This window comes from Lithobates pipiens, unplaced genomic scaffold (genome assembly GCF_037356315.1).
Source record: "Lithobates pipiens isolate NorthernLeopardFrog02 unplaced genomic scaffold, aLitPip1_a1.2 Scaffold_13, whole genome shotgun sequence".
Classification (NCBI taxonomy): domain Eukaryota; kingdom Metazoa; phylum Chordata; class Amphibia; order Anura; family Ranidae; genus Lithobates; species Lithobates pipiens.
The window spans coordinates 196,695,307-196,721,510 of NW_027507718.1; the positions used below are offsets into that span (position 1 = coordinate 196,695,307).

General features: G+C 42.8%; 1 protein-coding gene across 1 annotated transcript in view; it reads left to right on the forward strand.

Moving 5' to 3' along the window:
- The window catches only part of FRAS1 (Fraser extracellular matrix complex subunit 1), a 708,831-nt gene that overhangs the window by 566,658 nt on the left and 115,969 nt on the right, over positions 1-26,204 (forward strand). The window contains exons 42-47 of the mRNA XM_077476089.1: positions 4,306-4,496; positions 10,525-10,678; positions 19,071-19,334; positions 20,846-21,034; positions 22,396-22,515; positions 23,687-23,866. Coding sequence (XP_077332215.1) covers positions 4,306-4,496; positions 10,525-10,678; positions 19,071-19,334; positions 20,846-21,034; positions 22,396-22,515; positions 23,687-23,866 — 1,098 coding nt within the window. The remainder of the gene's footprint in view (positions 1-4,305; positions 4,497-10,524; positions 10,679-19,070; positions 19,335-20,845; positions 21,035-22,395; positions 22,516-23,686; positions 23,867-26,204) is intronic.

Below are 26,204 nucleotides of genomic sequence, written 5' to 3' on the forward strand. Positions count from 1 at the left end.
ATAGGAACACAGTGCCTATAATCGCATATTAGCTTTTCTAGCCATATTTCACAGGAATAGTAAATTAAGAAGGCAAATTTCGAAAATGTTTTTTCCAGTAATTTTACCCAAAGGAGTTATTATAATCTACCTAGAGATATTAACTGAAAAATGAATAGGAAAATAATATGACCGAATCTAATCGGATGGGCGATTATTACATCGTGACACCCTATATAGATAATGACCTACGCAACATCAATCCAAAAAGATTTTTAATCTAATTTAAAAATTGAAAAAAATTTAAAAAATATAAAACTTATAAAAATCAAATGTAGTCATAAGTTTTGAGATATATATAAAGAGACTTAACCAAAAAAATATATATATACTCAAAAATGGCGCTCTATTGATATTATGGCCCAATCGAAAAGAGACCGAAAGTCATATGTGTTGACATATTAGGTGGACCAAACCCAAATCGCCTTTAACCATCTACTAATACTCACAAAGTACATTTTCCCCACATATTCCTACCATGTATAACCAAAAGAGAGTTTTTGATTATTGATAAGTACACGCCACCCTGGAGGGGGGGTGCCATGACCAGGGGCGTATCCAGGTTAGAGACCTATTGGATATACACCATCAAATCCTACTTCCCGTTTGGTCTAAACGTGGAGTGGGACATCAATGCATTCATCAACGACGGTTGACACATGGCGTTGGGTCCCACTCCCCGTTTGGCTTGGGCGTGGTGTGTGATATGGATGTATTTATTGATGATGGTTGAGGTCTGTCCATCTCTTACATCTATATCTTTATTTTATTTTATTCTCCTCTTTTCCTCTCTTTTGGTTATACATGGTAGGAATATGTGGGGAAAATGTACTTTGTGAGTATTAGTAGATGGTTAAAGGCGATTTGGGTTTGGTCCACCTAATATGTCAACACATATGACTTTCGGTCTCTTTTCGATTGGGCCATAATATCAATAGAGCGCCATTTTTGAGTATATATATATTTTTTTGGTTAAGTCTCTTTATATATATCTCAAAACTTATGACTACATTTGATTTTTATAAGTTTTATATTTTTTAAATTTTTTTCAATTTTTAAATTAGATTAAAAATCTTTTTGGATTGATGTTGCGTAGGTCATTATCTATATAGGGTGTCACGATGTAATAATCGCCCATCCGATTAGATTCGGTCATATTTATTTTCCTATTCATTTTTCAGTTAATATCTCTAGGTAGATTATAATAACTCCTTTGGGTAAAATTACTGGAAAAAACATTTTCGAAATTTGCCTTCTTAATTTACTATTCCTGTGAAATATGGCTAGAAAAGCTAATATGCGATTATAGGCACTGTGTTCCTATTGGATGCAGCGTCCGAATATTTAATGTTTTTTATTTATACATTTTTTATCAATTTTTTCTATTAGATATATCCCTCAGCTCAGAGTATATACTCTATATTTTCCTCATTTAATATATATAGGAGATTTGTTCTACCTTGTACCGATCTGCATTTCACCCTAGAGATGGCGTTTTTTTTACACGTCTATTTATTTTTTGAGTACGGGGACACGGAAGTGACGTTATGGCGCCGGGATGTTGACATACGTCCGCACTCCATTGGATAAAGATGGTGCGTTCCAAGCTGCCCACTTCCGTTCGTGAGATACACGGGGGTCACGTTTATTTTACTTCCGCTGAGGTTAAAAGATCGGCTGAACATTTCAGTGTTTACGCCTGCGTTCCATTTGGACGTTGATGGCGCACGTTAGGACGTTCGCATTCGTCGTTGAGATACACGGAAGTGATTCGTCCAATACATATAAGAGTATGGGATGTACCAGTTATCTGACTAGACCCTTCACATTATTAAAAAGAGGCGTGGAACGCACGCCGGCGGCCATATTGGATACCGGAAGTGATGCGTGGTGACACTGATGGACGAAATCTAGGCCTGATTGGGGGTCTGGCTATATAAACTGGAGGGCTGCCTTGAAGTTGTACCCCAGATGATGTCTGCTTAAGACGAAACGCGTCGGGACTTCACTGCAGCCTGAGATTTTATTGAAAAAGCGCTTATGTTCTTTGTACACGTGAGTTTGATCATTTTTTATTAAATTACTTGAAACGAAAAACGGAGTTACACTATTGTGGTCCCTGCTTTCTTCTTTTATATCTATCCCATTACCTATGATGATTTATGTGGATGGAGACATACTGTAGAGGAAATAGCCACACTTGAAAGTCTTCCAGAAAAGGACAACACCAAAAAAGCCTATGTATATCTACAAGCATATATGATCCTCCAAATATAATTTTGAGTAGGATCCATTAAATCTGGTAAGCCCCCATTTTATGTGGTGGAGGGTTCACGCGGTGATTGTGCGATCATGCCTTGGAGAAGGTGTAGGACTGTTTTTACTTCATCGTATCATACACAGAAAATTTGGAAAATTTGGAGAACTTTTCACTTGTTTTCACGTTGTTTTCCCATTTTTGATATATTTTTTCATATATTTGTTTGGACATTCTAGCTTTAATTATTATATACAGCAAAGAGTGTTTAAATGTATTTATTTGTTTGCACAGTCTAATGTATGTACTGATTACATTGGTCACATTGTAATGTGGTAAAAACAAATAAGCGCTACACTGTTTTTCACAAAATTTATTATGCCACATTTGTACACCTAGATGTTGTGTTAGCTGCTGTTTGTATACCGTCTACACATTTGAATAGCGCAGTGTTTTTGGTTCTTTTTGAAAAAAATCCCCCTATTAGGTCGCCTATGTGTCCTTGGGACTTGAACTTGGTGCTGTCTGTGTTACAGAAACAACCATTTGAACCTTTTAAGGAAATTCCATTAGACTTGCTGTCACGCAAACTAGCCTTGCTGATGGCTATCACCTCACCTAGAAGGGTGTCAGAGTTGGCGGCCTTTTCATGCAGGGAACCGTACTTGATCCTTATCCATGACAGAGTCGTGTTATGACTTTTTCCATCCTATTTGCCAAAACTGGTGCTGGCCTTTCATTTAAAACAGGGCATTATTTTGCTTTCTTTTTTCTCTGAGCTTCATTTGGCAGAAAAGAGATGACTGCATTCTTTGGATTTTGTCCGGGCAGTCAAGGTTTATTTGTCGAGATCTCAGGATCAGACTTTTTGTTTTGCTTTTGTTTTACCAAAAGGACCCAAGAAGGGGCAGGCAACTTCCAAAGCTTCCAATGCCAATTGGGTCCGTCAATAGCTTATTCTACCAGTGGTGTAGGAACCCCCTGGACTTTTCGCCATCAGGTATCTGTGGCTCCGATTTGTAAGGCTATGTCCTGGTCTTCAGTGCATGCTTTCACAAAATTTTATCAAGTGGATAATCGAGCTGCCGAGGATTCGGCTTTCGGCCGCAGTGTACTGCAGGCTGTCATTTAAGTTCTGATGGCTATTGTTTGGCAGGGTGTCTCCCTCCCCTCAAGGCTATTGCTCTGGGACGTCCCAGCAGGTAATGAATATTAGCCTGACTCTGTGTCCCATGATGTGCTCAAAGAAAAGGATTTTACAGGTATGACATAAAAATCCTATTTTTGTTGCAAGCGGTTTAGACATTAATGACTGGGTGTTGAGTTATTTTGAGGGGACAGCAAATTTAAACTGTTATACAAGCTGTACACTCACTACTTTACATTGCAGAAAAGTGTAATTTGTTCAGTGTTGTCACATGAAACGATATAATAAAATATTGACAAAAAAAAGTGAGGAGTGTAATCCCTTTTTGTGAGATACTGTATACCCAGTGAATTGACTGGCCTCAGGTGATACACAGAGATGAAACAAATCCTCCTACATAACTTGTACCTGTTTATTTACTTTTCTACATCTCTTCCAAGTTCAGAATTTTTTAAAGCTTATTTGAGCTGTTATAAAAAAGAAGGTGGAAAGGTGGAGTTGCACTCTGGAGCTCAGTGAGGGGAGCTCTGAGAGCTGATTGGAAGGAAGAAACACACCCCTTCACACAGCATTCAGGAACAGAGCTGAGGCTGTCAACCACAGGCTGTGCCCTCCCCTGTCACCTTTTTTCTTTTGTTGTCGGCAAAACTTGTCAGAAGTGACTAGCAGAAGAACAAAGCAGCAGATAGAGAAGACACTTAGTGCTCTAAACTCTGATAGAGACAAAAACACTATAGAGGCATATGCTTTGTTCATATTTCATGTCTGAGGTTTACAATCACTTTAAGTGTGTAGAGTTAATTTTTTTTAATTGCTGTAAGTTAAGAGTTTTCCTGAAGTGTCTGTGCAATCTTTTTAACAGGTGGTCGAACTTCTCTGGGAGGTCAGATTGGCTCAGACTCTTCCTTTCCAATTCAGGATATCATAGAAAACTATATATATTATGTGCAAAGTGTTCATGACAGCGTGGAGCCAACTGTTGACTACTTTAGTTTCTTTATGACAGATGGAAGCATCCAATCTGAGGTTCACAATGTCACCATTATTATAGAGGTCAGTGTTAGTGCTATTTGTGAAAATGTTCGTTGTGATATACACATAAAAATCGAAACTCAATTAATAATAGAAAAATATTACAATTATAGATAATAATAATAATATTCTGTGTAAGTTAAAGCAGAAGTAATTTAGTCACAACAGCGCATTAAATGCATATTTAAAGGAGAAGTCCAGCCTGAGCTTTTTAGGCTGGGCTTCTCCTCTGGGTCACAGGAGTGCTATTCGTGTTGCACTACTGTGACGCGTTTTCAGCAAGGAGAGGTCTGGATTCCGCTCTCCGCTGACATCACTGGCATTAGTCGAGGCAGAGCATCATCCCAACTTCCCAAGTCTGGATCCGCCAGATGCCTTAATTGATGACAGTCTCAGTGGGCCACTGAGATGGCCTCTCCCCACCCCTCCATAGCTCAGCACTAGAGTGAGCGTGGAGAAGCAGAGAGGAGAGATGTCGACTGACAGTCAGCAGCTCTCCTCTCGGGGATCTGTGAAAACCGAGCCATCGGCCGTATTCAGTGGCTCAATTTTCAGTGCAGAGACGGCAGGGGACAGATGCAGCATCAGTCGGATGCTGCATCCACATAGGTAAGTATGAATCAAAAAAATAAAAAACATACTTGTCGTTTAACTAGTCTGTGTTCAGCTCCATTCCTGCTAGCATGGACAAAAGTGAAACCGTGTAGGAATTCCGATTCTGTGTTCTCAAAAGCCGCTAAGCAAACAGGAGGCTAGGAGAGCGTTTGCAGCACTGGCCAAGTTACAGCTTTTGATTTCTTATATCATCATCTCTTACAAGTACATAGAGTACATACATTTGTCATCAACTAGACTACACCAATAGGAATTTTAAAAGGACTACCCAGTCAAACCTGTTATTTCAGTCTTGGATAAATATGAACAGATTGAATCATCCTTATTAATCCTATATGCATCGACAAAACCAATGCTTTTAAATTCTTAAGTTTGCCCACTTGCCACAGCCATTTTGCTGGGGTGTCTCCTCTGGCAAGGGTTTTTAAACTGTTTTACTTTTCCAAGGATGCAGCTGGAGTAAGATTTACTGGTGTACAGTGCATAGCTGAAAGCTTTGTGAAATTACCTCCAGAGTTCATAAAATATATAAGGGCTTATTCACACTATATGTGGTGACCTGTGTTTGTCTTCATAAGAACAATACAGCTCAGCACTAAGGCACATAGGAAACAAATGTTTTCTATGTGACTCAAGCACAGCACAACACAGCGGTGATTTGGGGTGCATAAAAAATTCAGAAATGTTGCATTTTTCAGCAGCATAACTCGCCACGCCACTTCTCAATGAACTTTAACTAAATGTAATTTTGTAATACTTAAAGTGGAGGGCAACCCTGAAAAAAAAAATACATAAAAAATTAGAAAAAAATCAGAAAATGTATTTATTTTTATTTTTTTAACTTACCAGAAATGCCTGTTGCTAGGCACATCGTCCTAATCTGCCTCTTCCTCCTCCACGGAGATCTTCTATCTTCTCTCCTCCGTGCGGCGTCTTCTGGGTAATGGGTCGCGCTGTGTTCTGGGAACTGTGTGCCCCATTCACAAAGCACTGCGCGACTCGCGCATGCGCAGTAGGAAACGGGCAATGAAGCCGCAAGGCTCCACTGCCTGTTTCCCTTAGCCAAAATGGCGGCGCCGAGAGCCGAAGGACGGGTCAGCCTCGGGCGGCCGACATCGCGGGCTCCCTGGACAGTTAAGTGTGCTTATTAAAAGTCAGCAGCTACAGTGTTTGCAGCTGCTGACTTCTACATTTTTTTTTAAAAACCAGACCTCCTCTTTAAATAAATTTAAGAAGAGAACGTCAACAGCATTATGCCCTGAAACAACACATCACACTGCCTCTTCATGTAGCGGGTTGGTGTGAACAAGCACTAGGGGCCAGTGAGTAATTCTGCTTCAACCATAACCAACCCTTATAGGACACAGATGCATGCAATAGTAGTACTATTCATAGGGTTCAATTTATATTATAAGCAGCTTCTGGAGTGAGGCAGTTCAGCTGTACTAAGCTTACAGAGCTGCCTGCATGCACCCTAATGGCGTATACACTGGCATGGAGAAGTTCATTGTGGTTTTGAAATTTCTGCTGATCATTGCAGAAATTCCCAGCATGTACTCAGGATTGATTAGCAACAAATAGTCACAGTAGTGTCAAAATAGTGTGATAACTTTTGCACTGGTATAAGTATTCATGACACATTTTTAGATAATTTCCTGAAATATATATATGTGACAGATACATTAACCACTTTCAGACCGGACCATTTTGCTGGTAAATGACCAGAGGTCTTTTTACAATTTGGCACTGCGCCGCTTTAACTGGTAATTGCGCGGTCATGCAATGTTGTACCCAAACAAAATTTGCGTCCTCTTCTTCCCACAAATAGAGCTTTCTTTTGATGGTATTTGATTGCCTCTGCGATTTTTATTTTTTGCGATATAAACGTAAAAAGACCGCAAATTTTGAAAAAAAATGATATTTTCTACTTTTTGTTATTAGAAAAATCCAATAAACTCAATTTTAGTCATACATTTAGGCCAAAATGTATTCAGCCACATGTCTTTGGTAAAAAAAAAGTCAATAATTGTATATTTATTGGTTTGCGCAAAAGTTGTCACATCCACAAACTAAGGTACGTTTTCTAGAATTTACACAGCTTTTAGTTTACGGCAGTACAAAACCCCCCCAAATGACCCCATTTTGGAAAGTAGACCCCCTAAGGAAATTGATAAGTGGCATGTTGAGCCCATTGAATATTTTATTTTTTTGCCTCAAGCGATTGAATAATGACAAAAAAAAAATTTTTTTTTTTTTTTACACAAAGTTGTCACTAAATGATATATTGCTCACACATGCTATGGGCATATGTGAAATGACACCCCAAAATAAATTCTGCTGCTTCTCCTGAGTACGGGGATACCACATATGTGGGACTTTTTGGGAGCCTAGCCGCGTACGGGGCCCCCGAAAACCAAGTACCGCCTTCAGGCTTTCTAAGGGCGTAAATTTTTGATTTCACTTCTCACTACCTATTACAGTTTTGAAGGCCATAAAATGCCAAGATGGCACAAAACACCCACAAATGACCCCATTTTAGAAAGTAGACACCCCAAGCTATTTGCTGAGAGGCATTTTGAGTCCATGGAATATTTTAATATTTTGCCACAAGTTGCGGGAAAATTACAAACTTTAAATTTTTTTTATTTTTTTTTCACAAAGTTGTCACTAAATGATATATTGCTCACACATGCTATGGGCATATGTGAAATGACACCCCAAAATAAATTCTGCTGCTTCTCCTGAGTACTGGGATACCACATATGTGGGACTTTTTGGGAGCCTAGCCGCGTACGGGGCCCCGAAAACCAAGAACCGCCTTCAGGTTTTCTAAGGGCGTAAATATTTGACTTCATTCCTCACTACCTATTACAGTTTTGAAGGCCATAAAATGCCAAGATGGCACAAAACCCCCACAAATGACCCCGTTTTAGAAAGTAGACACCCCAAGCTATTTGCTGAGAGGCATGTTGAGTCCATGGAATATTTTATATTTTGCCACAAGTTGCGGGAAATGACAAACTTTTTTTTTTTTTTTCACAAAGTTGTCACTAAATGATATATTGCTCACGCATGCCATGGGCATATGTGAAATGACACCCCAAAATAAATTCTGCTGCTTCTCCTGAGTACGGGGATACCACATATGTGGGACTTTTTGGGAGCCTAGCCGCGTACGGGGCCCCGAAAACCAAGCACCGCCTTCAGGCTTTCTAAGGGCGCTACAGTTTTGAAGGCCATAAAATGCCAAGATGGCACAAACCCCCCCCAAATGACCCCATTTTGGAAAGTAGACACCCCTAAATTTAGGGGTACACTAGTGAGACTAGGTAATAAATGGCGGGTGCCCTGAAACTATAAAAAAATAACTAACCAACCAGCGTCACCTGTAACAGTTATATGGTGATCACTGGTGAAAGGGTTAACTAGGGGGCAATCAGGGGGCTTTATGCGGTAGTATATGGGGGTCCCTGGCGCTATAAAAAGCTGCGGCGAACCTAAATACCTACCTGCCTAACTAGCGTCACCTGTGACACTAATACAGCGATCAGAAAAACGATCGCTTATTAGGCTGGGTTCACACTGGAGCGATGCGGGAACGCCACGAATCCGCGGCGGGTTCCCGCATCACATGCCTCCCGGCGGCAGTTCACACTGCCCTATGCGAACTGCTGGGAGTGTCAGTGAAATGTTAATGACACCCCCAGATCAGTTCGCATATCGCAGTGCGATCTGCAAACTCGGATCGCATGGTGTGAACACCCATGCGATCCGATTCTGCTGCGGACCAAAAAAAGGGTCCCGTGCGAGTTTGCGGTGGGTGCGACACGAATTCAGCCATACTATCTGTATGGCTGAACTCGAATCGCACAGAGATCGGATGTGATTTGCACTGCAGTGCAGTGCGAATCACATCCGTTCTCATAAACCGCTGCAATGTGAACCCAGCCTTAGTGACACTGGCGACGGGGGGTGATCACGGGGTTAAACCTTTATTGGGGGGGTTAGGGGGGTACCTTAGAACTAAAGGGGGCTAACCCTAACTGCCCTAACAGTTATTACAGTCACAAATGACACCCGCCGGGTGATCAGGGGGTTAAACCTTTATTAGGTAATAAATGGCGGGTGCCCTGAAACTATAAAAAATAACTAACCAACCAGCGTCACCTGTAACAGTTATATGGTGATCACTGGTGAAAGGGTTAACTAGGGGGCAATCAGGGGGCTTTATGCGGTAGTATATGGGGGTCCCTGGCGCTATAAAAAGCTGCGGCGAACCTAAATACCTACCTGCCTAACTAGCGTCACCTGTGACACTAATACAGCGATCAGAAAAACGATCGATTATTAGGCTGGGTTCACACTGGAGCGATGCGGGAACGCCACAAATCCGCGGCGGGTTCCCGCATCGCATGCCTCCCGGCGGCAGTTCACACTGCCCTATGCGAACTGCTGGGAGTGTCAGTGAAATGTTAATGACACCCCCAGATCAGTTCGCATATCGCAGTGCGATCTGCAAACTCGGATCGCATGGTGTGAACACCCATGCGATCCGATTCTGCTGCGGGCCAAAAAAAGGGTCCCGTGCGAATTTGCGGCGGGTGCGATGCGAATTCAGCCATACTATCTGTATGGCTGAACTCGAATCGCACAGAGATCGGATGTGATTTGCACTGCAGTGCGGTGCGAATCACATTCGTTCTCATAAACCGCTGCAATGTGAACCCAGCCTTAGTGACACTGGCGACGGGGGGTGATCACGGGGTTAAACCTTTATTGGGGGGGTTAGGGGGGTACATTAGAACTAAAGGGGGCTAACCCTAACTGCCCTAACAGTTATTACAGTCACAAATGACACCAATGCAAAAAAAAAATGACATTGGTGTCACTGTGACTGGGGGGCAGGGGTAATTGGGGGGGTGATCGGGGGGGTGTGAGTGTGCCTGGCATGTTCTACTGTGTAGTGTCGTGTTGGTGCAACTCACCGATCCTCTCTCCTCGGTGTCGGAACGACACGGAGGAGAGATTACATCACTTCCTCTCCTGTGTTTACATTACAGGAGAGGAAGTGATGTGACGAAGGATTTCTATTCGTCGGGAGCGATCGCGAGGGGGTGGCCATGAATGAATGGCCGCTCCCGAACGAATACCGACCGCCGCAGGCACCGGGCGGGGGCCCGATCGGGCCCCCGACCCGCGGGAAGGCAAGGACGTACATGTAAGCCCTTATGCCTGCCCGTGCCATTCTGTCGACGTACATCGTCGTGCGGCGGTCGGGAAGTGGTTAACATTTTAACTTTTATTTAGGAATGTAATATTAATAGTGGATTTATAGCGTGTGTGTGTGTGTGTGTGTGTGTGTGTGTGTGTGTAATATAACAGTGTTTAGTGGAATAATATTTTTTCTTTCGCTTTGCTCTTATTTGTATTTTAGGACAAAAATGATGAACCTCCACAAATATTTTTACTGCCTGTAAGTGTTCAAGATAATGCAGGAGCTGTAATAAGGAACACTTGCTTAAGTGTTCAGGACATAGATACACCAGATAATGAGCTGATTTTCCATGTGACTAAAACACCTCTATATGGTAAGCCTAGAGCCATAATAATGTTTATGTGACATACTGTTACTGCTGACTTTTACACTTAAACTTTTCTTGTAATGTTTATTCAGTTTGGAATCGGGTGGCTGGCTGTAGGACAGCAAAGTTCTTATTTGTGAAACAGTTACAAGTAGGCTTAAAGGGGTTGTAAAGGTAAATGTTTTTTCACCTTAATGCGTTCTATGCATTAACGTGAAAAAACATCTGACAGTGCCTGCGCCCCCAGCCCCCCCGTTTTACTTACCTCACCCCTCGAATGTCCCGCGCTCATCCCCGTCTTCCTCTTCACCACTCAGCCATTGGTTCGCGCTGCTGTCAATCACATCCACTGACGCAGAGCGCCGGGGGCGGGGCCGTGTGATACAGTGAGCGGCTATAGCCGCCGGCTGTATCATGGGAGCGTGCCTGCAGATGCTTCTCACCATGCAAGGGAGTTCGCATGAACGTGAGAAGCACCTGCGGGAGGAAGCCGAGACAGCCGCCGAGGGACCCCAGAAGAGCAGGTTCGGGGCCACTCTGTGCAAAACGAGCTGCACAGTGGAGGTAAGTATAACATGTTTGTTATTTTAAGAAAAAAATAATTTTAACTATTAACTTTAACTAAAGTTTTGGATAGAGTGCAGAGGGACTAGTACATCCGTCAGGTTGCTGTCTGTGCCCCCTTTAGGGAGATACAACCTCTTTATTTGTCTTGTTTACCGTTATCACTGAGGGTAAAATAAATTCCTAGTTTTGGATTGTCACCAAAACAGGTCTTCCAATGGAGACACTAGTTCTGGTGATCCAGATGACAACCAGGGATTTCCTCACTTTGGATGGATTTCCTCTCCCTTCCTGATATGGAAAGTAAAGGGAAATATCTACAATAGGATAGAGATAGCAAAAAATGGGCAGGGGTTATACCCCCACACCACCACTTTATTCAAAAAAATAAATAAAAAATATGCCTTTTGTTTTACTTTAAACACTTGCCCACCGGCTCGATAACTCTGGGAGGTCATACCCTGACGTCCTCCCAGAGTCTTGCTCCCACTCTTCCCCTGGGGCACGCATGCGGAAACATCCGTGCTCACGGGACCCGGCCCAGCAACGGATTGCACTAATGGGCCAATGACAGTGGCCCTTTACCACGTGATCGCTCCATCCAATGACGGAGCGATCACAAATGTAAACAAACCAGGGTCATCAGAAGTTCAAAGCTCTCCTCTCTTCACACTGCTACAGCGTGAGAGGAGAGGAGAGCATTGTGTGAGACAAACTGTGAGTCTAATATTTATAGCAGTGTTCAACAGTGCTACCTCAGTGCCCTCTGTGCCACATCAATTCCATCTGTGCCACATCTGTGCCACCTCTGTGCCAATCAGTGCCACCAGAGCAACACCAGTGCCCATCAGGGCCACCTGTGCCCAGTGCCACCTGTGCCCATCAGTGCTCATCTGTGCCTCTGCAGTGCCACACCAGTGCTTCCTGTGCCCACCAGTGCTGATTGTGCCTACCAGTGCCACCTGTGCCACCTCTGTGCTAATCAGTGTCACCAGAGCCACACCAGTGCAACCAGAACCACACCAATGCCACCTGTGCCCATCAGTGTTCATATGCACCTCTGCCGTGCCACATCAGTGCCACCTGGGCCCACCAGTGCTGCCTGGGCCCAAAAGTGGCACCTGTGCCCACCAGTGCTGCCTGTTCTCACCAGTGCCACCACACAGTACAATCAGTGCCACTACACAGTACAATCAGTGCCACTACAGTGCCAATTGATGCCACTACTTTGCCAATCTGTGCCACCTGTGCCCATCTGTGCCACTAGCATGCCATCAGTGCAACTCATTAATGCAACTACAGTGCCCCATAGTACACATCAGTACTCTGCAGTGCAGCCTCACCAGCCACCAGTATGGCAAAAAATATAGTTTACCAGTGAGGAGGCCTACCAGCGTCTGAGCATGACCGATGAAAGACGCAGGGAGCTCTCTGAGTCTCAGTCTGATTCGGATTCGGCCTATGAACCCATGACAAGCAGTGAGACTGATACAGCATTGGAAGAGAAACGTGTGCCCCTGAAAATAAGGTGTTCTGGCGTGGAGCAGCAGCCTACTATCAGCAGCACAGGGCCATCCATCTCTAGCGCAGGGCCAACCACCTCAAGCGCAGTGCCATCCACCTCAAGCACAGTGCTGTGTACCTCGAGCGCAGTGCCACTGCAACAAAGGCCTAGCACCAGTAGGGTGCAAACCTTCCATATACCCTTCAAAACCCCCTGTGGCTTCCCCCTAATTCCTGGAGCAGCAAATATCCCCCCTTTCACCGCCCAGCCAGGTGTCCAGGTGAACACTGATGCTTTTGCCATACTTGATTTTTTTCATTTGATTTTCACCAAAGACTTCCATTGTGGCCCAGTGCAACCTCTATGCACAGCAGTACATAGTAAGCAAACCTGGTTTTAGTTACGCCTGTCCCTTTGCATGGAGAGAACTTACCATAGAGGAATTCTATTTTTTTTTAGGCCTAACTTTTAATATGGGACTCACAAAAAAAATGAATTGTACTCCTATTGATCTACCAACCCCATCCACCACTGCTACTCTTCTGATCCATTATGCCAAGATCAAGATACCTTATGATTATGCGGTTCCTCCACTATAATAACAACAAAAGGACCCAGCTTTTGACAAATTATTTAAAATTCGGCCACTCCTAAATCATTTCTCTGAAAAATTCTCCCAGTTATATACCCTCAAACAGAATATCTCCATGGATGAGTCCCTTGTAAAATTCTCAGGTAGGCTGGGCATCAAACAGTTTATCCCCAGCAAAAGGGCCCGATATGGGGGTTAAAATGTAGAAACTTTGTGACTGAGAAACGGGGTAAATCTATGCCTTCCTGGTGTATGAAGGGAGGGACTCCCAACTGCATCCCCCTGAATGCTCAGAATACATCGGGGCCAGCAGAAGAGTGGTCTGGGAGTTTGTCTATCCACTCCTTGGAAAGGGATACCATCTTTATGTGGATAATTTTTATATGAGTTTGTCCCTCTCTGCAATCTTCACTGGAGGGACACCCCAGCATGTGGTACAGTAAGAGCCAATAGAAAGGGCTTCCAGCAAAAACTTGTCAATGAATGGCTACAACGAGGGGAGACGGCATCTTTGCGGAACCAGGAGCTATTGGCTGCCAAGTGGACGGACAGACGAAACGTCCACATGCTCACAAAAATCCATAATGACACCTACGTGGAAGTTTCTAGAAGAAGAGGCCCAATCCAGAAACCAGCTTGTATCTATGACTATAATTTGTTTATGGGGGGAGTGGACTTCAGTGATCCAGATGATTGAACCCTACCTTCCCACAAGAAAATCCTGTTATTGGTATAAAAAAGTGTCCATTTCTTTTTTCAGTTTGGCCATGTATAACACTTATGATATTTACCAAAAATCTAGTGAGACCCCCCTATCTGCACTACCAGGTGCAAGTAATCTCTGCACTTTTGTACCCTGAAAGCCCACCAGAAAATATTTGCTCTGATTCCGTGAGCAGACTCCACGAACGCCACTTTCCTGGGAAAATCAACCCCCCGTGAAACAGGCCACAGACGTCAGAAGAAATGCCAGGTGTGCTCCAGAGGAGGAGTTAGAAGAGACACCATGCATTATTGTCCCCAATGTCCTTCCCAACCAGGCCTCTGTATAGGTGAATTTTTCCACCATTACTAAGCTTCTTGACTGCCGTGACACGCGTTTCGTGTGCATGCACTTTTTCAAAGGAAAAGCTCATGCGCACAAAACATATCATGAATCGAGAAGCCTGCGGCTCACTTTGGTCCTCGAGCAGTTCCAGTCACCACAGCCTTCAGCAACGCTGACCGCCATCCACGCCAGCCAACCCAGCTCTGTTTTTCATCCATCCAGATGTTGCATCCCTTCCGGACACTTCCACCCAGCAGCGACTGGTTACTAACATGTTTGGTTACATCAGGAGAGAGCAGTGGGAATCCATCCACAGGGTCGCGGCACCTTCCCACCTCCTGGTAGTACTCCAGCTGTGGTCTGAGATGTCCGGTGGTCTGATGAGGCCAAGGTAAACTTATTTGGTTCAGAAGGTGTCAAGCATGTGTGGCAGCAACCAGGTGAGAAGTACAAAGACAAGTGTGTCTTGCCTACGGGCAAGCATGGTGAAAGTGTCATGGTCTGGGGCTGCATGAGTGCTGCCATCACTGGGGAGCTACAGTTCATTGAGGGAACCATGAATGCCAACATGTACTGTGACATACTGAAGCAGAGCATGGTTCCCTCCCTTTGGAGACTGGGCTGCAGGACAGTATTCCAACATGATAACGATCCCAAACACACCTCCAAGAGGACCACTGCCTTGCTAAAAAAGCTGACGATAAAGATGATGGACTGACCAAGCGTGTCTCCAGACCTAAATCCTATTGAGCATCTGTGGGGCATCCTCATATGGAAGGTGGAAGAGCGCAAGGTCTCGAACATCCAACAGCTCCATGATGTTACCATGGAGAAGTGGAAGAGGACCCCCAGTGGCAACCTGTGAAGCTCTGATGAACTCCATGCCCAAGAGGTTTAAAGCAATGCTGGAAAATAATGGTGGTCACACAAAATATTGACACTTTTGACCCAAATTGGACATTTTCACTTAGGGGTGTACTCACATTTGTTGCCAGCGGTTTAGACATTAATGGCTGTGCGTTGAGTGAACAGCAACTTTACACTGTTATACAAGCTGTACACTCACTACTTTACATTGTAGCAGTGTCATATCTTCAGTGTTGTCACAAGAAAAGATTAAATATTTACAAAAATGTGAGGGGTGTACTCACTTTTGTGAGATACTGTACATGTTGTGTCGTAAATTGGTGGGTGATAAGGTTGTGTATAACCATCCACCTCCCCCCAACTCACTACTCTCTCTCTGAAGCTTGGGTCATATAAATAAATTAAGAAGAGCATTTTAGGTAATTTCCTCACTGTAGCATTATTATTATTATTATTATACAGGATTTATAGACAGTTTACGCACAGTTTTCAACAGTAGGGCAGACAGTGCAATTACAATACATTTTCATACAGGGCCTTGCTTGTGAAAGATTACAATCTAGGAGGGAGGTTCAAGTGATATGAAAGGGTAATAACTGTGGGGGATGAGCTGATGAAGAAAATAAAAGAACAATTGTTAGGTGGAGGCAGGGTAGGTTTTCCCTGAAGAGAAATGTTTTCAGAGATCGCCTAAGAGTAGATAGATTCGGAGATAGTCTGTCAGATTGGGGTAAGGTATCCAGAGGATGGGAGAGGCTCAGGAGAAGTCATGGAGGTGAACATGGGAGGAGGTGATGAGGGATCTAGAGAGAAGGAGGTCTTGGGAGAACGAAGAGGACAATTAGGTTGGTATTTTGAGACTAGGATAGTGATGTAGCTGGGGGCAGAGTTGTGGATGGCTTTGTAAGTTATTGTTCGTTTTTTTAATTTAATTAATTGGGTGAATGCCAGTCAATCATAGGATTGGCAGAGAGGGCCAGCAGACGCTGAGCGGTGGAGTGGGTCTATGAACTGGATGCCATATGTGATGTTGAACAGAAGATCTCTTTGAAAAATGGCAAATTTGAAGATACTAGCGAGATACAACCTTTCTGCCGCACATCCTCGTCCAGGCTTGCAGAGCGTGCTGTTTAAGGAGCATTTAGGAGCTGCCTGGAACCGCCCCTCTCTGTCTTCCTCCTGCTGCACATCTTGGTCCCCCTTAGTGTGCACTGATGACTGACCCCCGTGGCTGCAGAATGGTAAATATGATAGTGTTCTGGAGGCATTGGTACAATGGGGGATTAAACGAGATGTGTGCTGGGAGGAGGGGGGGGGTAGGATTGAGAGCAAACATGTGCTGGATTGGGGGGGGGGGGGGTAATTGGAGGCATAGATATTATGGACTGGGAAGGGGGGTGGAATTGGAGGAATAATTATGACTTGGGGGTGGAAAAAGTATGCTGGATTGGAAGGGTGGATTGGGAAGGGGGGATGTTATTGGAGGCAAAGATATTATGGATTGGGGGGGTTTCATAGGTATGAGGGATTTGGGGGAATATTGAAAGCATAGTTGCTCTGGATTGGGGGGGGGATTGGAGGCATAAGTGTTCTAGAGAGGGGTGGTCAGAAGATGATGTGTACTGGATGGGTCATTAAAAGCATAGCTGGGGGGGGGGGCGGTAGAGGCAGAGATATGCTAGAGGTAGAGGTGTACTGGAGGAGGCGTTGGAGGTCGAGGTGTACTGGGGGAGGTGTTGGAGGTAGAGGTGTACTGGAGGAAGCCTTGGAGGTAGAGGTGTACTGGAGGAGGCCTTGGAGGTAGAGGTGTACTGGAGGAGGCCTTGGAGGTAGAGGTGTCTGGAGGAGGCCTTGGAGGTAGAGGTGTACTGGAGGAGGCTGTCACATACCTAATGGATGAGCCCGACCTGCAGGGAGCGACCTCTCCTGCGGCTCCGACTTAGAGTCAGGAGCGGCATGAGTGCCTGGCAGGATCAACAGCAGAAGATGGATCAGGAACCCAGGAAGCACTGTGTAGCAGGATCTCTGACTAGTTTAGAAGATAGGCAGGAGCCTGGAAGGAGTTGCATCGGCAGGCAGGTGCAGCAGACAGGAACTGGGCAGCAGTGAGTACCACAGCAGGACCTCAGACTGGAACTGGGCTGCAGACAGGAGCTGGTCAGTGAGCTGGAAGCTGGGCAGCAGACAGAGACCAGGGACCAGGATACCGGAGCCGGACCTCAGACTGGAACTGGACTGCAGACAGGAGCTGGACCACAAACTGGGAGCAGAGCAGCAGACAGGAACCAGGATACAGAGAGCGGAGAGTCAGACAAGCCGGGTCAGTTATCAGCGGTCAGCGGAGGTACCAGAAGATCAAGCAGAAGAGTAGTCAGACATGCCTTGGTCAGATGCCGGCGGATGACAGGGATGTTCAGAGATAAGCCGGGTTAAGTTCAGGTACAGGAAACAGGTTTTCAGGATCAGAGCATACACACACACACACTGTAGATCAGACAGCAAGATCCCAATGTGACACTCAGGTTTAAATTGCCCGCCTGGAGCCAACAGGCGCGTGTGCACACCCGTGCATACAGTGGCAAGCACAAGAGGCCTGTTACTGGCAGGATCTTCCTGACAGAGGCGTTGGAGGTAGAGGTGTACTGGAGGAGACATTGGAGGTTGAGGTCTACTGGGGGAGGCGTTGGAGGTAGAGGTGTACTGGAGGAGACGTTGGAGGTAGAGGTGTACTGGGGCGTTGGAGGTAGAGGTGTACTGGAGGAGGTGTTGGAGGTAGAGGTGTACAGGAGGAGGCCTTGAAGGTAGAGGTGTAATGGAGTAGTCCTTGGTGGTAGAGATGTACTGCAAGAGGCGTTGGTGGCAGAGGCATACTGGGGGAGGCGTTGGCGGTAGAGGCGTACTGGGGGAGGTGTTGGAGGTAGAGGAGTACTGTGGGTTCCGTTTAACAGTGTTATTTCATGAGATAATTTACAAGGGCATATTTAGGGGCAGGGCAGGGTAGGGTTTTGGTGGGGCAGCTGGTGGTGAGTAACACTTAAGACCTGGCTAGTAGCTTGAGATTTTGAGCCCTGACAACAGGTAACATTAGCGATGTTACTACACCTCTGCATATGCCTGGAAGGATTAAAAACTGATTTGTCATTGTTTAACTCCAGTAAACGGAATCTACTGACTTATTCCACTTAGCTGTTGCCACTTATAGTTATTCTGAAATTGAAAATCTGACTGTTAAATACAAAAGGGCAGGGCTCAAAATTTCAAGTTCTGGGCTACTAGCCAGTAGGGATAAGCCAAACACCCCCCGGTTCAGTTTCGCAGCAGAACATGCGAACAGGCAAAAAATTAGTGCGAACACCGTTAAAGTCTATGGGACACAAACATGAATAATCAAAAGTGATAATTTTAAAGGCTTAAGTTATTGTCATAAAAAGTGTTTGCCCCAGGGGACATGTATCAATGCAAAACAAAGTTTTAAAAACTGAAGTTTTTTCGGGAGCAGTGATTTTAATAATGCTTAAAGTGAAACAATAAAAGTGAAATATGCCTTTAAATTTTGTACCTGGGGGGTGTCTATAGTATGCCTGGAAAGTGGCACGTGTTTACAACAGTCCCTGCACAAAATGACATTTCTAAAGTAAGAAAAAGTCATTTAAAAGTGCTCTGCATAAGGGTATATTTATTTTTCTTTTGATCAATTAATAGCATTAATACAATTCTACATATCAAGTATGTTTTAATATTTTTGTTTCGGTCAAACTAGTTTTCTTTCTACTTAACATGAATACCATGAAAATAACTGTTTTTGTGTTGCACACTGCCATAGGGAACTTACGGAGGAGACAGTTCTACTCTGAACCACTGGATAATGGCCGTATCCTGCTTCAAGGCTCCTACTTTACTTACCAGGATGTGCTGGATGAACTGATTGTATATATACCTGAAGGTGGAACTACACATTCAGATGAATTTAGGTTTTCTCTCTCAGATGGTCGCTACACTGAGAGTGGAAGACTGCAATTTAATATTGAGCCACAGAGGAAGGCATCCCCGAGGATGGCAGTAAACAGAGGCCTGCAGATCTCAGCAGGTATCTCAACTTTTTTTCAGATACTGTATACAGACAATAAAATCTACAGAATACTGTCTAGCTTTATTTAGGGAGGTAAATCCAATGCATGTTAGGTTAATGTAATAAAAAATTATCTTGAGGCCCATGACCTGTTCTAAGTGGACTCATATAGAAATTATATCCCATTGTGTCCTTTATATCGGTTGTATATATTTATAGAAAAGACTGGACAGCTGCACTCTGTTGACACCTTGAAGATGGTTTAAAATTCTTATGGTACAAAGACATCAGAGGCACAGGATCGATGAAAAGCTGACATGTTTCACACCACTATGGAGTGCTTGGTCAAAGCTATGGCTAAGAAACCTATAAGGGTGTGAAACATGTCAGCTTTTCATTTATCCTGTGCCTTTGAGGTCTTTGTACCAGAAGAATTTTAAACCATTTTCAATAAAGGTGTCAACAGAGTGTGGCTGTCCAGTCTTTTATTTGATTCATTCCTAGATGCAGAGTAAGCACCTGTTTCCATTAGCAGGTGGGATGCATCATGAGATGTCTGCCTATAGCTGTGTTTTTTTGTTGTTTGAATATATTTATACTTTGTTTTGTAACTTAAAAGAGTAACTGTCTAACTACACTTTATTTAATGACCCTACCATTCATCCCAACTTTTAAAAGTTTGACCTGTTTTTTATGCTGTGAAGTATGCTGGAGAGTGCAAAATCTGGTGCAGCTGTGCATGGTAACCAATCAACTTCTAACTTCAGCTTATTCAGTTAAGCTTTGACCAAAAAAAAAACAGAAACTGATTGGTTTCTATGGAGAGCTGCACCAGATTTTGGACCATACAGTTTTAGTAAATCAACCCCACTCTGCCATGATGTGTCTCAATTTGCTCTAGTCTGTGACTCCTTACATCAGTCAGTTAATGTTCATCAATGTCTGGCAGGGTCACTGTGTATTATATTTACGCCTGTAGCAAATTTTTAAGGATATTTAAAGGCTAAGTTCACCTTTTATAAAAAAAAAAATTAAAAAAAATGCACTTTTGCAGGTAAAAATGTGCATTTATTATTTTTTTACTCTGCATTCTGTAAAATCTCAGGTTCAATACCTGAATCCTGCAGACTACCTCCGATACAGGCAGGCAGTTACCGAATGGCAGGAAGAATCAATGGACTACAAGAGCGCTCACCAGCACCCTCGCAGTTCATTGAGAACTACAACCTGTCAGACGCAGCAGCCGACAGTACTTTTAGTTCTTACATTCACAGAACTCTGTGAATTAATGACGTGGCTGCATGGGCGGAGTAGAGGAGGCAGGAGCTGGAACATGTTCCACTATGTTCAAAAGGTGAACTTATCCTTTAAGATATCCAAAAGACTTTGCTGTAGAAATACATTCAGCCTTAAGTGACCTAAAACATGTAAAAAAATATAGCTGTTTGCTTAATTATCCAAATAATGAAATTGTTTGTTGCACGAGCATAGCCAGACAGCTCAATAAATTACTTTTTTTTCCTGTCAAGGTTCTACAGCTACCATAACTGAGAAGAATTTAAAGGGAACTGACATAGATTCAGATGATGAAAAACTGCAATATGACATCAAGAAAGACCCTGCTGTGGGACAACTACTGATATCAAAGAACAGTAATCTGCTACCCATTTCTGTACAGGGACCAATCACCAGCTTTACTCAGTCAGATATTAATAAAGGTGATACATAATTAAATATATAGTAACACATTTTATATAAAATTATTAAAGATTTTAAATGTGCAATAATAGAGTAAGGAAAATGTGTGGGCTAAGATATGTTGGTGTAATTATAGAAAAAAATTGTAGGTTCCAAGGCACAGAACAGGGTTTACCACAATGACACTAATGATCCAGACAGTACAAAGCTTCAAAGTCATTGTAAAGGTTAACATTTTTATTAAAATAACAAACATTTCATAACTGGTCCTGAACCTCCTCTCTGGGGTCCTCCACCAGCACTGTCCTCTCCTTTCCTTCTCTGTCTCTGCCTCTTGCTATGGGGACAGGCATGTGGGCGTGATCCTGAGTTGGGCTGTGTGCATCTATAGACACACATAGTCTGGCTCAGCCCTGACCCCAGTCTCTGCTCACAGAATTTGACTGACAGCAGCAAGAGCCAGTGGTTTCCAGTGCTCTCTGCCAAGCCTGTGAGAGAGGGAAGAGGGGGAGAACAACTGTTGCACACCTGACAGCACTGGATCGAGAATAGTAAAGAAGATGGGACTGGAGGGAGCTGCTATTGAAAGGTTTTTTACCTTACTGCAGAGACTGCAGTAAGGTAAAAAAAAACTTTTTGCCTTTTAGAACTACTTTAACATTTTCAAACTGTGAAAACTTTTACCTTATTTTGTTTCTTTCTTCTGGCCATCTCTGGAAACGTGTGACTCAATTCAGAGAGAGTATGGAGTATGCAACATCTGGTGCAGCTCTGCATAGCAGCCAATCAGCTTCCAGGTTTTTTAGTCAAAGCTTAATTGAACAAGCTGAAGTTAGAAGCTGATTGGCTACCACGCACAAATGCACCAGATTGTGCACTCTCCAGTTTTAGTAAATCAACTCCAATGTGTCAGTCAGCGACTGTACAGCACAATCCTTCATAAACATGTCATTTTTGTACAAGTAATACAAACACATTGACTAAAATTATGAGAAATTGACTATAAATTGCCAACTGACATTACAAATTCTGCATGTTGTCTTTCATAATTGGATTTATTTTCTCCAGAAACCACATATTGGGGATCAGCGTTGTTATAAAAAGGCATCAATCCTAATTATTTTCCATTCTTATAATAAATGTGCCCTTCTTCTCTGATTTTCTCACTCCTTTATCTTGTGACTAATATTGTCTCATCTGATTTTAAAATAAATTGTTTGATTAGGACAGCACATCTGTAATGCTGTATTTATCTTGCAGTAATAAAGAAAAGCAATTGTCTGATATACGCCTCTTGCCAAGTGATTACTTTGCATATACAGCAGCAGTATGGCAGCGTGATACAATTCTTAAAGTTTATTTATAATTTGGATGTTTTTAGGATATATTCAGTACAAGCACAAGAAAGGAGAATCAGGGGGGAGCTTTGCCTTAAAATTTGATGTGGTTGATACAGAAGATAATGCACTGATAGACCAGTCTTTCTATATAAGCATATTAGGTAAGTAATTTTTATGATAAAGTTCTATTTTTGTCATATCCTGTTCTTTAACAATATCTAAAGCCCTAACCTTTTTTGTTTTGCATAGATGGGGAAAGATTACTGGGACAGAGACTGATGTGAAATCCATAATTTTACAGTTGTCACAAGAACAGGAAATAAGAGAAGTCTTTCATTGGGGACATTTGTTTGAGTGACAGCTGTAAAAGAGGCAATTTCCTCTACCTTTAGAGAGATTTCCTTGCAAAGATAAATAGAAAGACAGAGCGCACCGGCTCCTAGTGCAACTCCGTTTATTTGTATAGAGATAAAAAAACAAAGTATCGCTAAACACTCACATTCAGTACAGATAAAGAAGCGAGTCTGTGTGAAGTTGTGATGGCTCTCACAAGTGCAGTGTTCCAGGCTGGATCCAGGGCAGGCTCAGTCAAAGGTCTCTGTGTGTCAGCTGCACGTGAGCCGCCCGCTCAATACGGGGATCCTCTGATAGCAGGGAGACTCAGCCCCTGATCATGGGGTAGAGACAGCTGATGTCCGGATGTTAGGTTGCTATGGCAATGCGTTTCAGAGGGCGTGGCCTCCTTCTTCAGGCCAAAACTGTGAAAACTTTTACCTTATTTTGTTTCTTTCTTCTGGCCATCTCTGGAAACGTGTGACTCAATTCAGAGAGAGTATGGAGTATGCAACGTCTGGTGCAGCTCTGCATAGCAGCCAATCAGCTTCCAGGTTTTTTATTCAAAGCTTAATTGAACAAGCTGAAGTTAGAAGCTGATTGGCTACCTCGCACAAATGCACCAGATTGTGCACTCTCCAGTTTTAGTAATTCAACTCCAATGTGTCAGTCAGCGACTGTACAGCACAATCCTTCATAAACATGTCATTTTTGTACAAGTTATACAAACACATTGACTAAAATTATGAGAAAGTGACTATAAATTGCCAACTGACATTACAAATTCTGCATGTTGTCTTTCATAATTGGATTTATTTTCTCCAAAAACCACATATTGTGGATCAGCGTTGTTATAAAAAGGCATCAATCCTAATTATTTTCCATTCTTATAATAACTTTTTTTTTTTTTTCTTAACCTTTACCCAGACAAGGCATTTATTGAGTGGCTTGTAAATCTGACTTCTAAGCATGCTTTGTTTGTACTCATTATTCTTACAGAGGACAAGCAGCCTCCATCAATTACTGCCAACAAAGGTCTCACCTTGGATGAAAACTCCTGGAAGAAAATCACCACGCAGCAACTGTCAGCCACAGATCAGGACAGTGAACCCAGAGAGCTTCTGTTTCACATTACTAGACAACCTAGTCTGGGCCGCCTGGAGCACGTGGGTTCCCCAGGTAGTGTCTCCTTTTCAGGCTAAAGCAGAACACATTCCTAAAATGAGTTGTCTTAAATTTAAGATGATTTATTTGGTCTTAGTTGATTTTAAAGGCCAAATCTATTCAAAACTGATATTTGATGCAGTGGATTAAATCACCTGCAGGTGAACTATATGTCAGTCTCCAGTAATGATGTTATCTGGCAGCATTTTCTATTTCACCTCATCACATTAGGCCATAACAAAAGTGTCTCTGGAAGTTGGACACCCAATGATGTGTTCATGCTGTATTATGGAAAATATATCAAGCAAGCCATCATTTGGCTGAAGCAGATTTGTGAAATTGGAAATTCTGCCCTTGTGCAATTCAACTTTCCATCAATATTGCAAAACAACAATATCGGTTTAGCGATGGCCTATAAAATGTGAATAATCTTAATGAATGCCTGTGGTTTAAAAATATTGTAAATCTATCTACACATACAGTATATGTTTATCTACATCTTTGTAGTGATTAAAATAAATTCAATAGGTCCAAAACACTGGGGTCACTTTGATGCTTAATTCCCCAGCAACACATATTCACCTTTCTTCCATTCTCTCACTGCTCTGTTCAGATGCCGGGAGTGAAGAAAATACCCAGTACTTCCAGGCATGTAGGAGCACGTAACTTGATCTCCTTTCTCTCATGTGACAACATTGGTGATGGGTCCAAATCATGTTGCTTGATATGCTAATGAACTCTAGAGGGAGCATTTTTATATCTGTATATGGAATACAACAAATAAAATATGGAAGAGCAAGTTAAAATATGAACAGTCACATCTAAAAATTGCTTTGAGATAAATTGTACCGTAATAATTCAAAATGTGTATTCACCGAGGGTGCATGCACACTGGACTCATAAAATGCTGCTTCTGCAGGAGTTTTGCTTTTTTTTTTTCTCTAGTATCTACAAGCAGCCCTCAAGTTACTAACATCCAATGTATGTACAACTCATACTTACAAACGGAGGGAGACAACAGGGAGTGAGAGGAAATCTACCCCTAGCAAGGGAAATTCACTCCTGTAAAGCCCTGTACACATGACCGGAATTTCTGACGGGAAATGTTCGATGTGAGCTTGTTGTTGGAAAGTTGGGCCGTGTGTATGCTCCATGGAACATTTGCTGTTGGAATTTCCGTACACAAATATTTGAGAGCAGGTTCTCAAATTTTCCGACAACAAAACTTTGTTGTTGGAATGTCCGATCGTGTGTACGCAGCATAAGAGTTATCGTGGGAAAACAGTGTCTCCACTGAAGCTTTATCTCCAATCCTTGTTTGCACAACAACCCAAATTTTTCAAAATCCAATTGTCACAGAGACAAAATGTGAGGTGAAATCTTCTGAACAGGGGCACAGACAGCAAAACAAAGGCTACATGGGTGTTCATTCTTCCCTATGCTATCCAGAAAAACTTAAAATACATTTTTTTTGGCTGGAATTATACTTAAAAAATGTACCTGTTCCAATTTACATACAAATTCAACTTGAGAACAAACCTACAGAACCTATCTTGTTTGTAACCCAGAGACTGCCTGTAGAAGCAGCTAGGCGTATTTCAAGAGAAGAGTTTAAAAAAACAATAAACACACATAAATGCAGTGTTTAGGAGCATTCTGCATTTTAAAGTGTACATTGAAAAATGAGCAGAGGAGAATATTTTGGGAAAAAAACACAAAGCAAATGCCCATAAACTCTCCTAAACTCTTCTAAACTCTTGTGCAATATGAACTACTATGAGCATTTTTATGCATTTTTTCTGCTCCTAGTGTTCTTGGACCTTGAAAACATAGTACCATAGTTTCCATATGAAGACAGTTTAAGGTTTCTGAATGTTCCAGTCTACACTAGTTCAGACAAAGTTTACATTTTCCAGAAGTCAGTAATAGCACAGGCCAGAGCAGTGAAGTCCCAAGACATCCAAAGTCAACTTTTGATGAGGAGGATTAGGGTATGTGAGATATTGTTAACAAGAGTACAGTGTTTATTTAAAGTGCAACTCTACTATTTTGACAAAAATGAGGATTGCTCACGAATCTGTTCTTATCAACATGTATCTAATGCCGTCACACGGTCAGACTCTCCGGCAGAAAAAGTCAGACGGAATATTTTCATTTGATATTCCGATCGTGTGTATGCCTCATCTGGCTTTTTTCGAACATTCTGATGGACCTAGAAATAGATCATGTTTTAAATCTTTCTGACGGAATCAATTCATATCGGGAAAAAACATCTGTATGCTGTTCTGACCTACCAAAAACGACGCAAGGGCAGCTATTGGCTACTGGCTATTGAACTTCCTTTTTCTAGTCC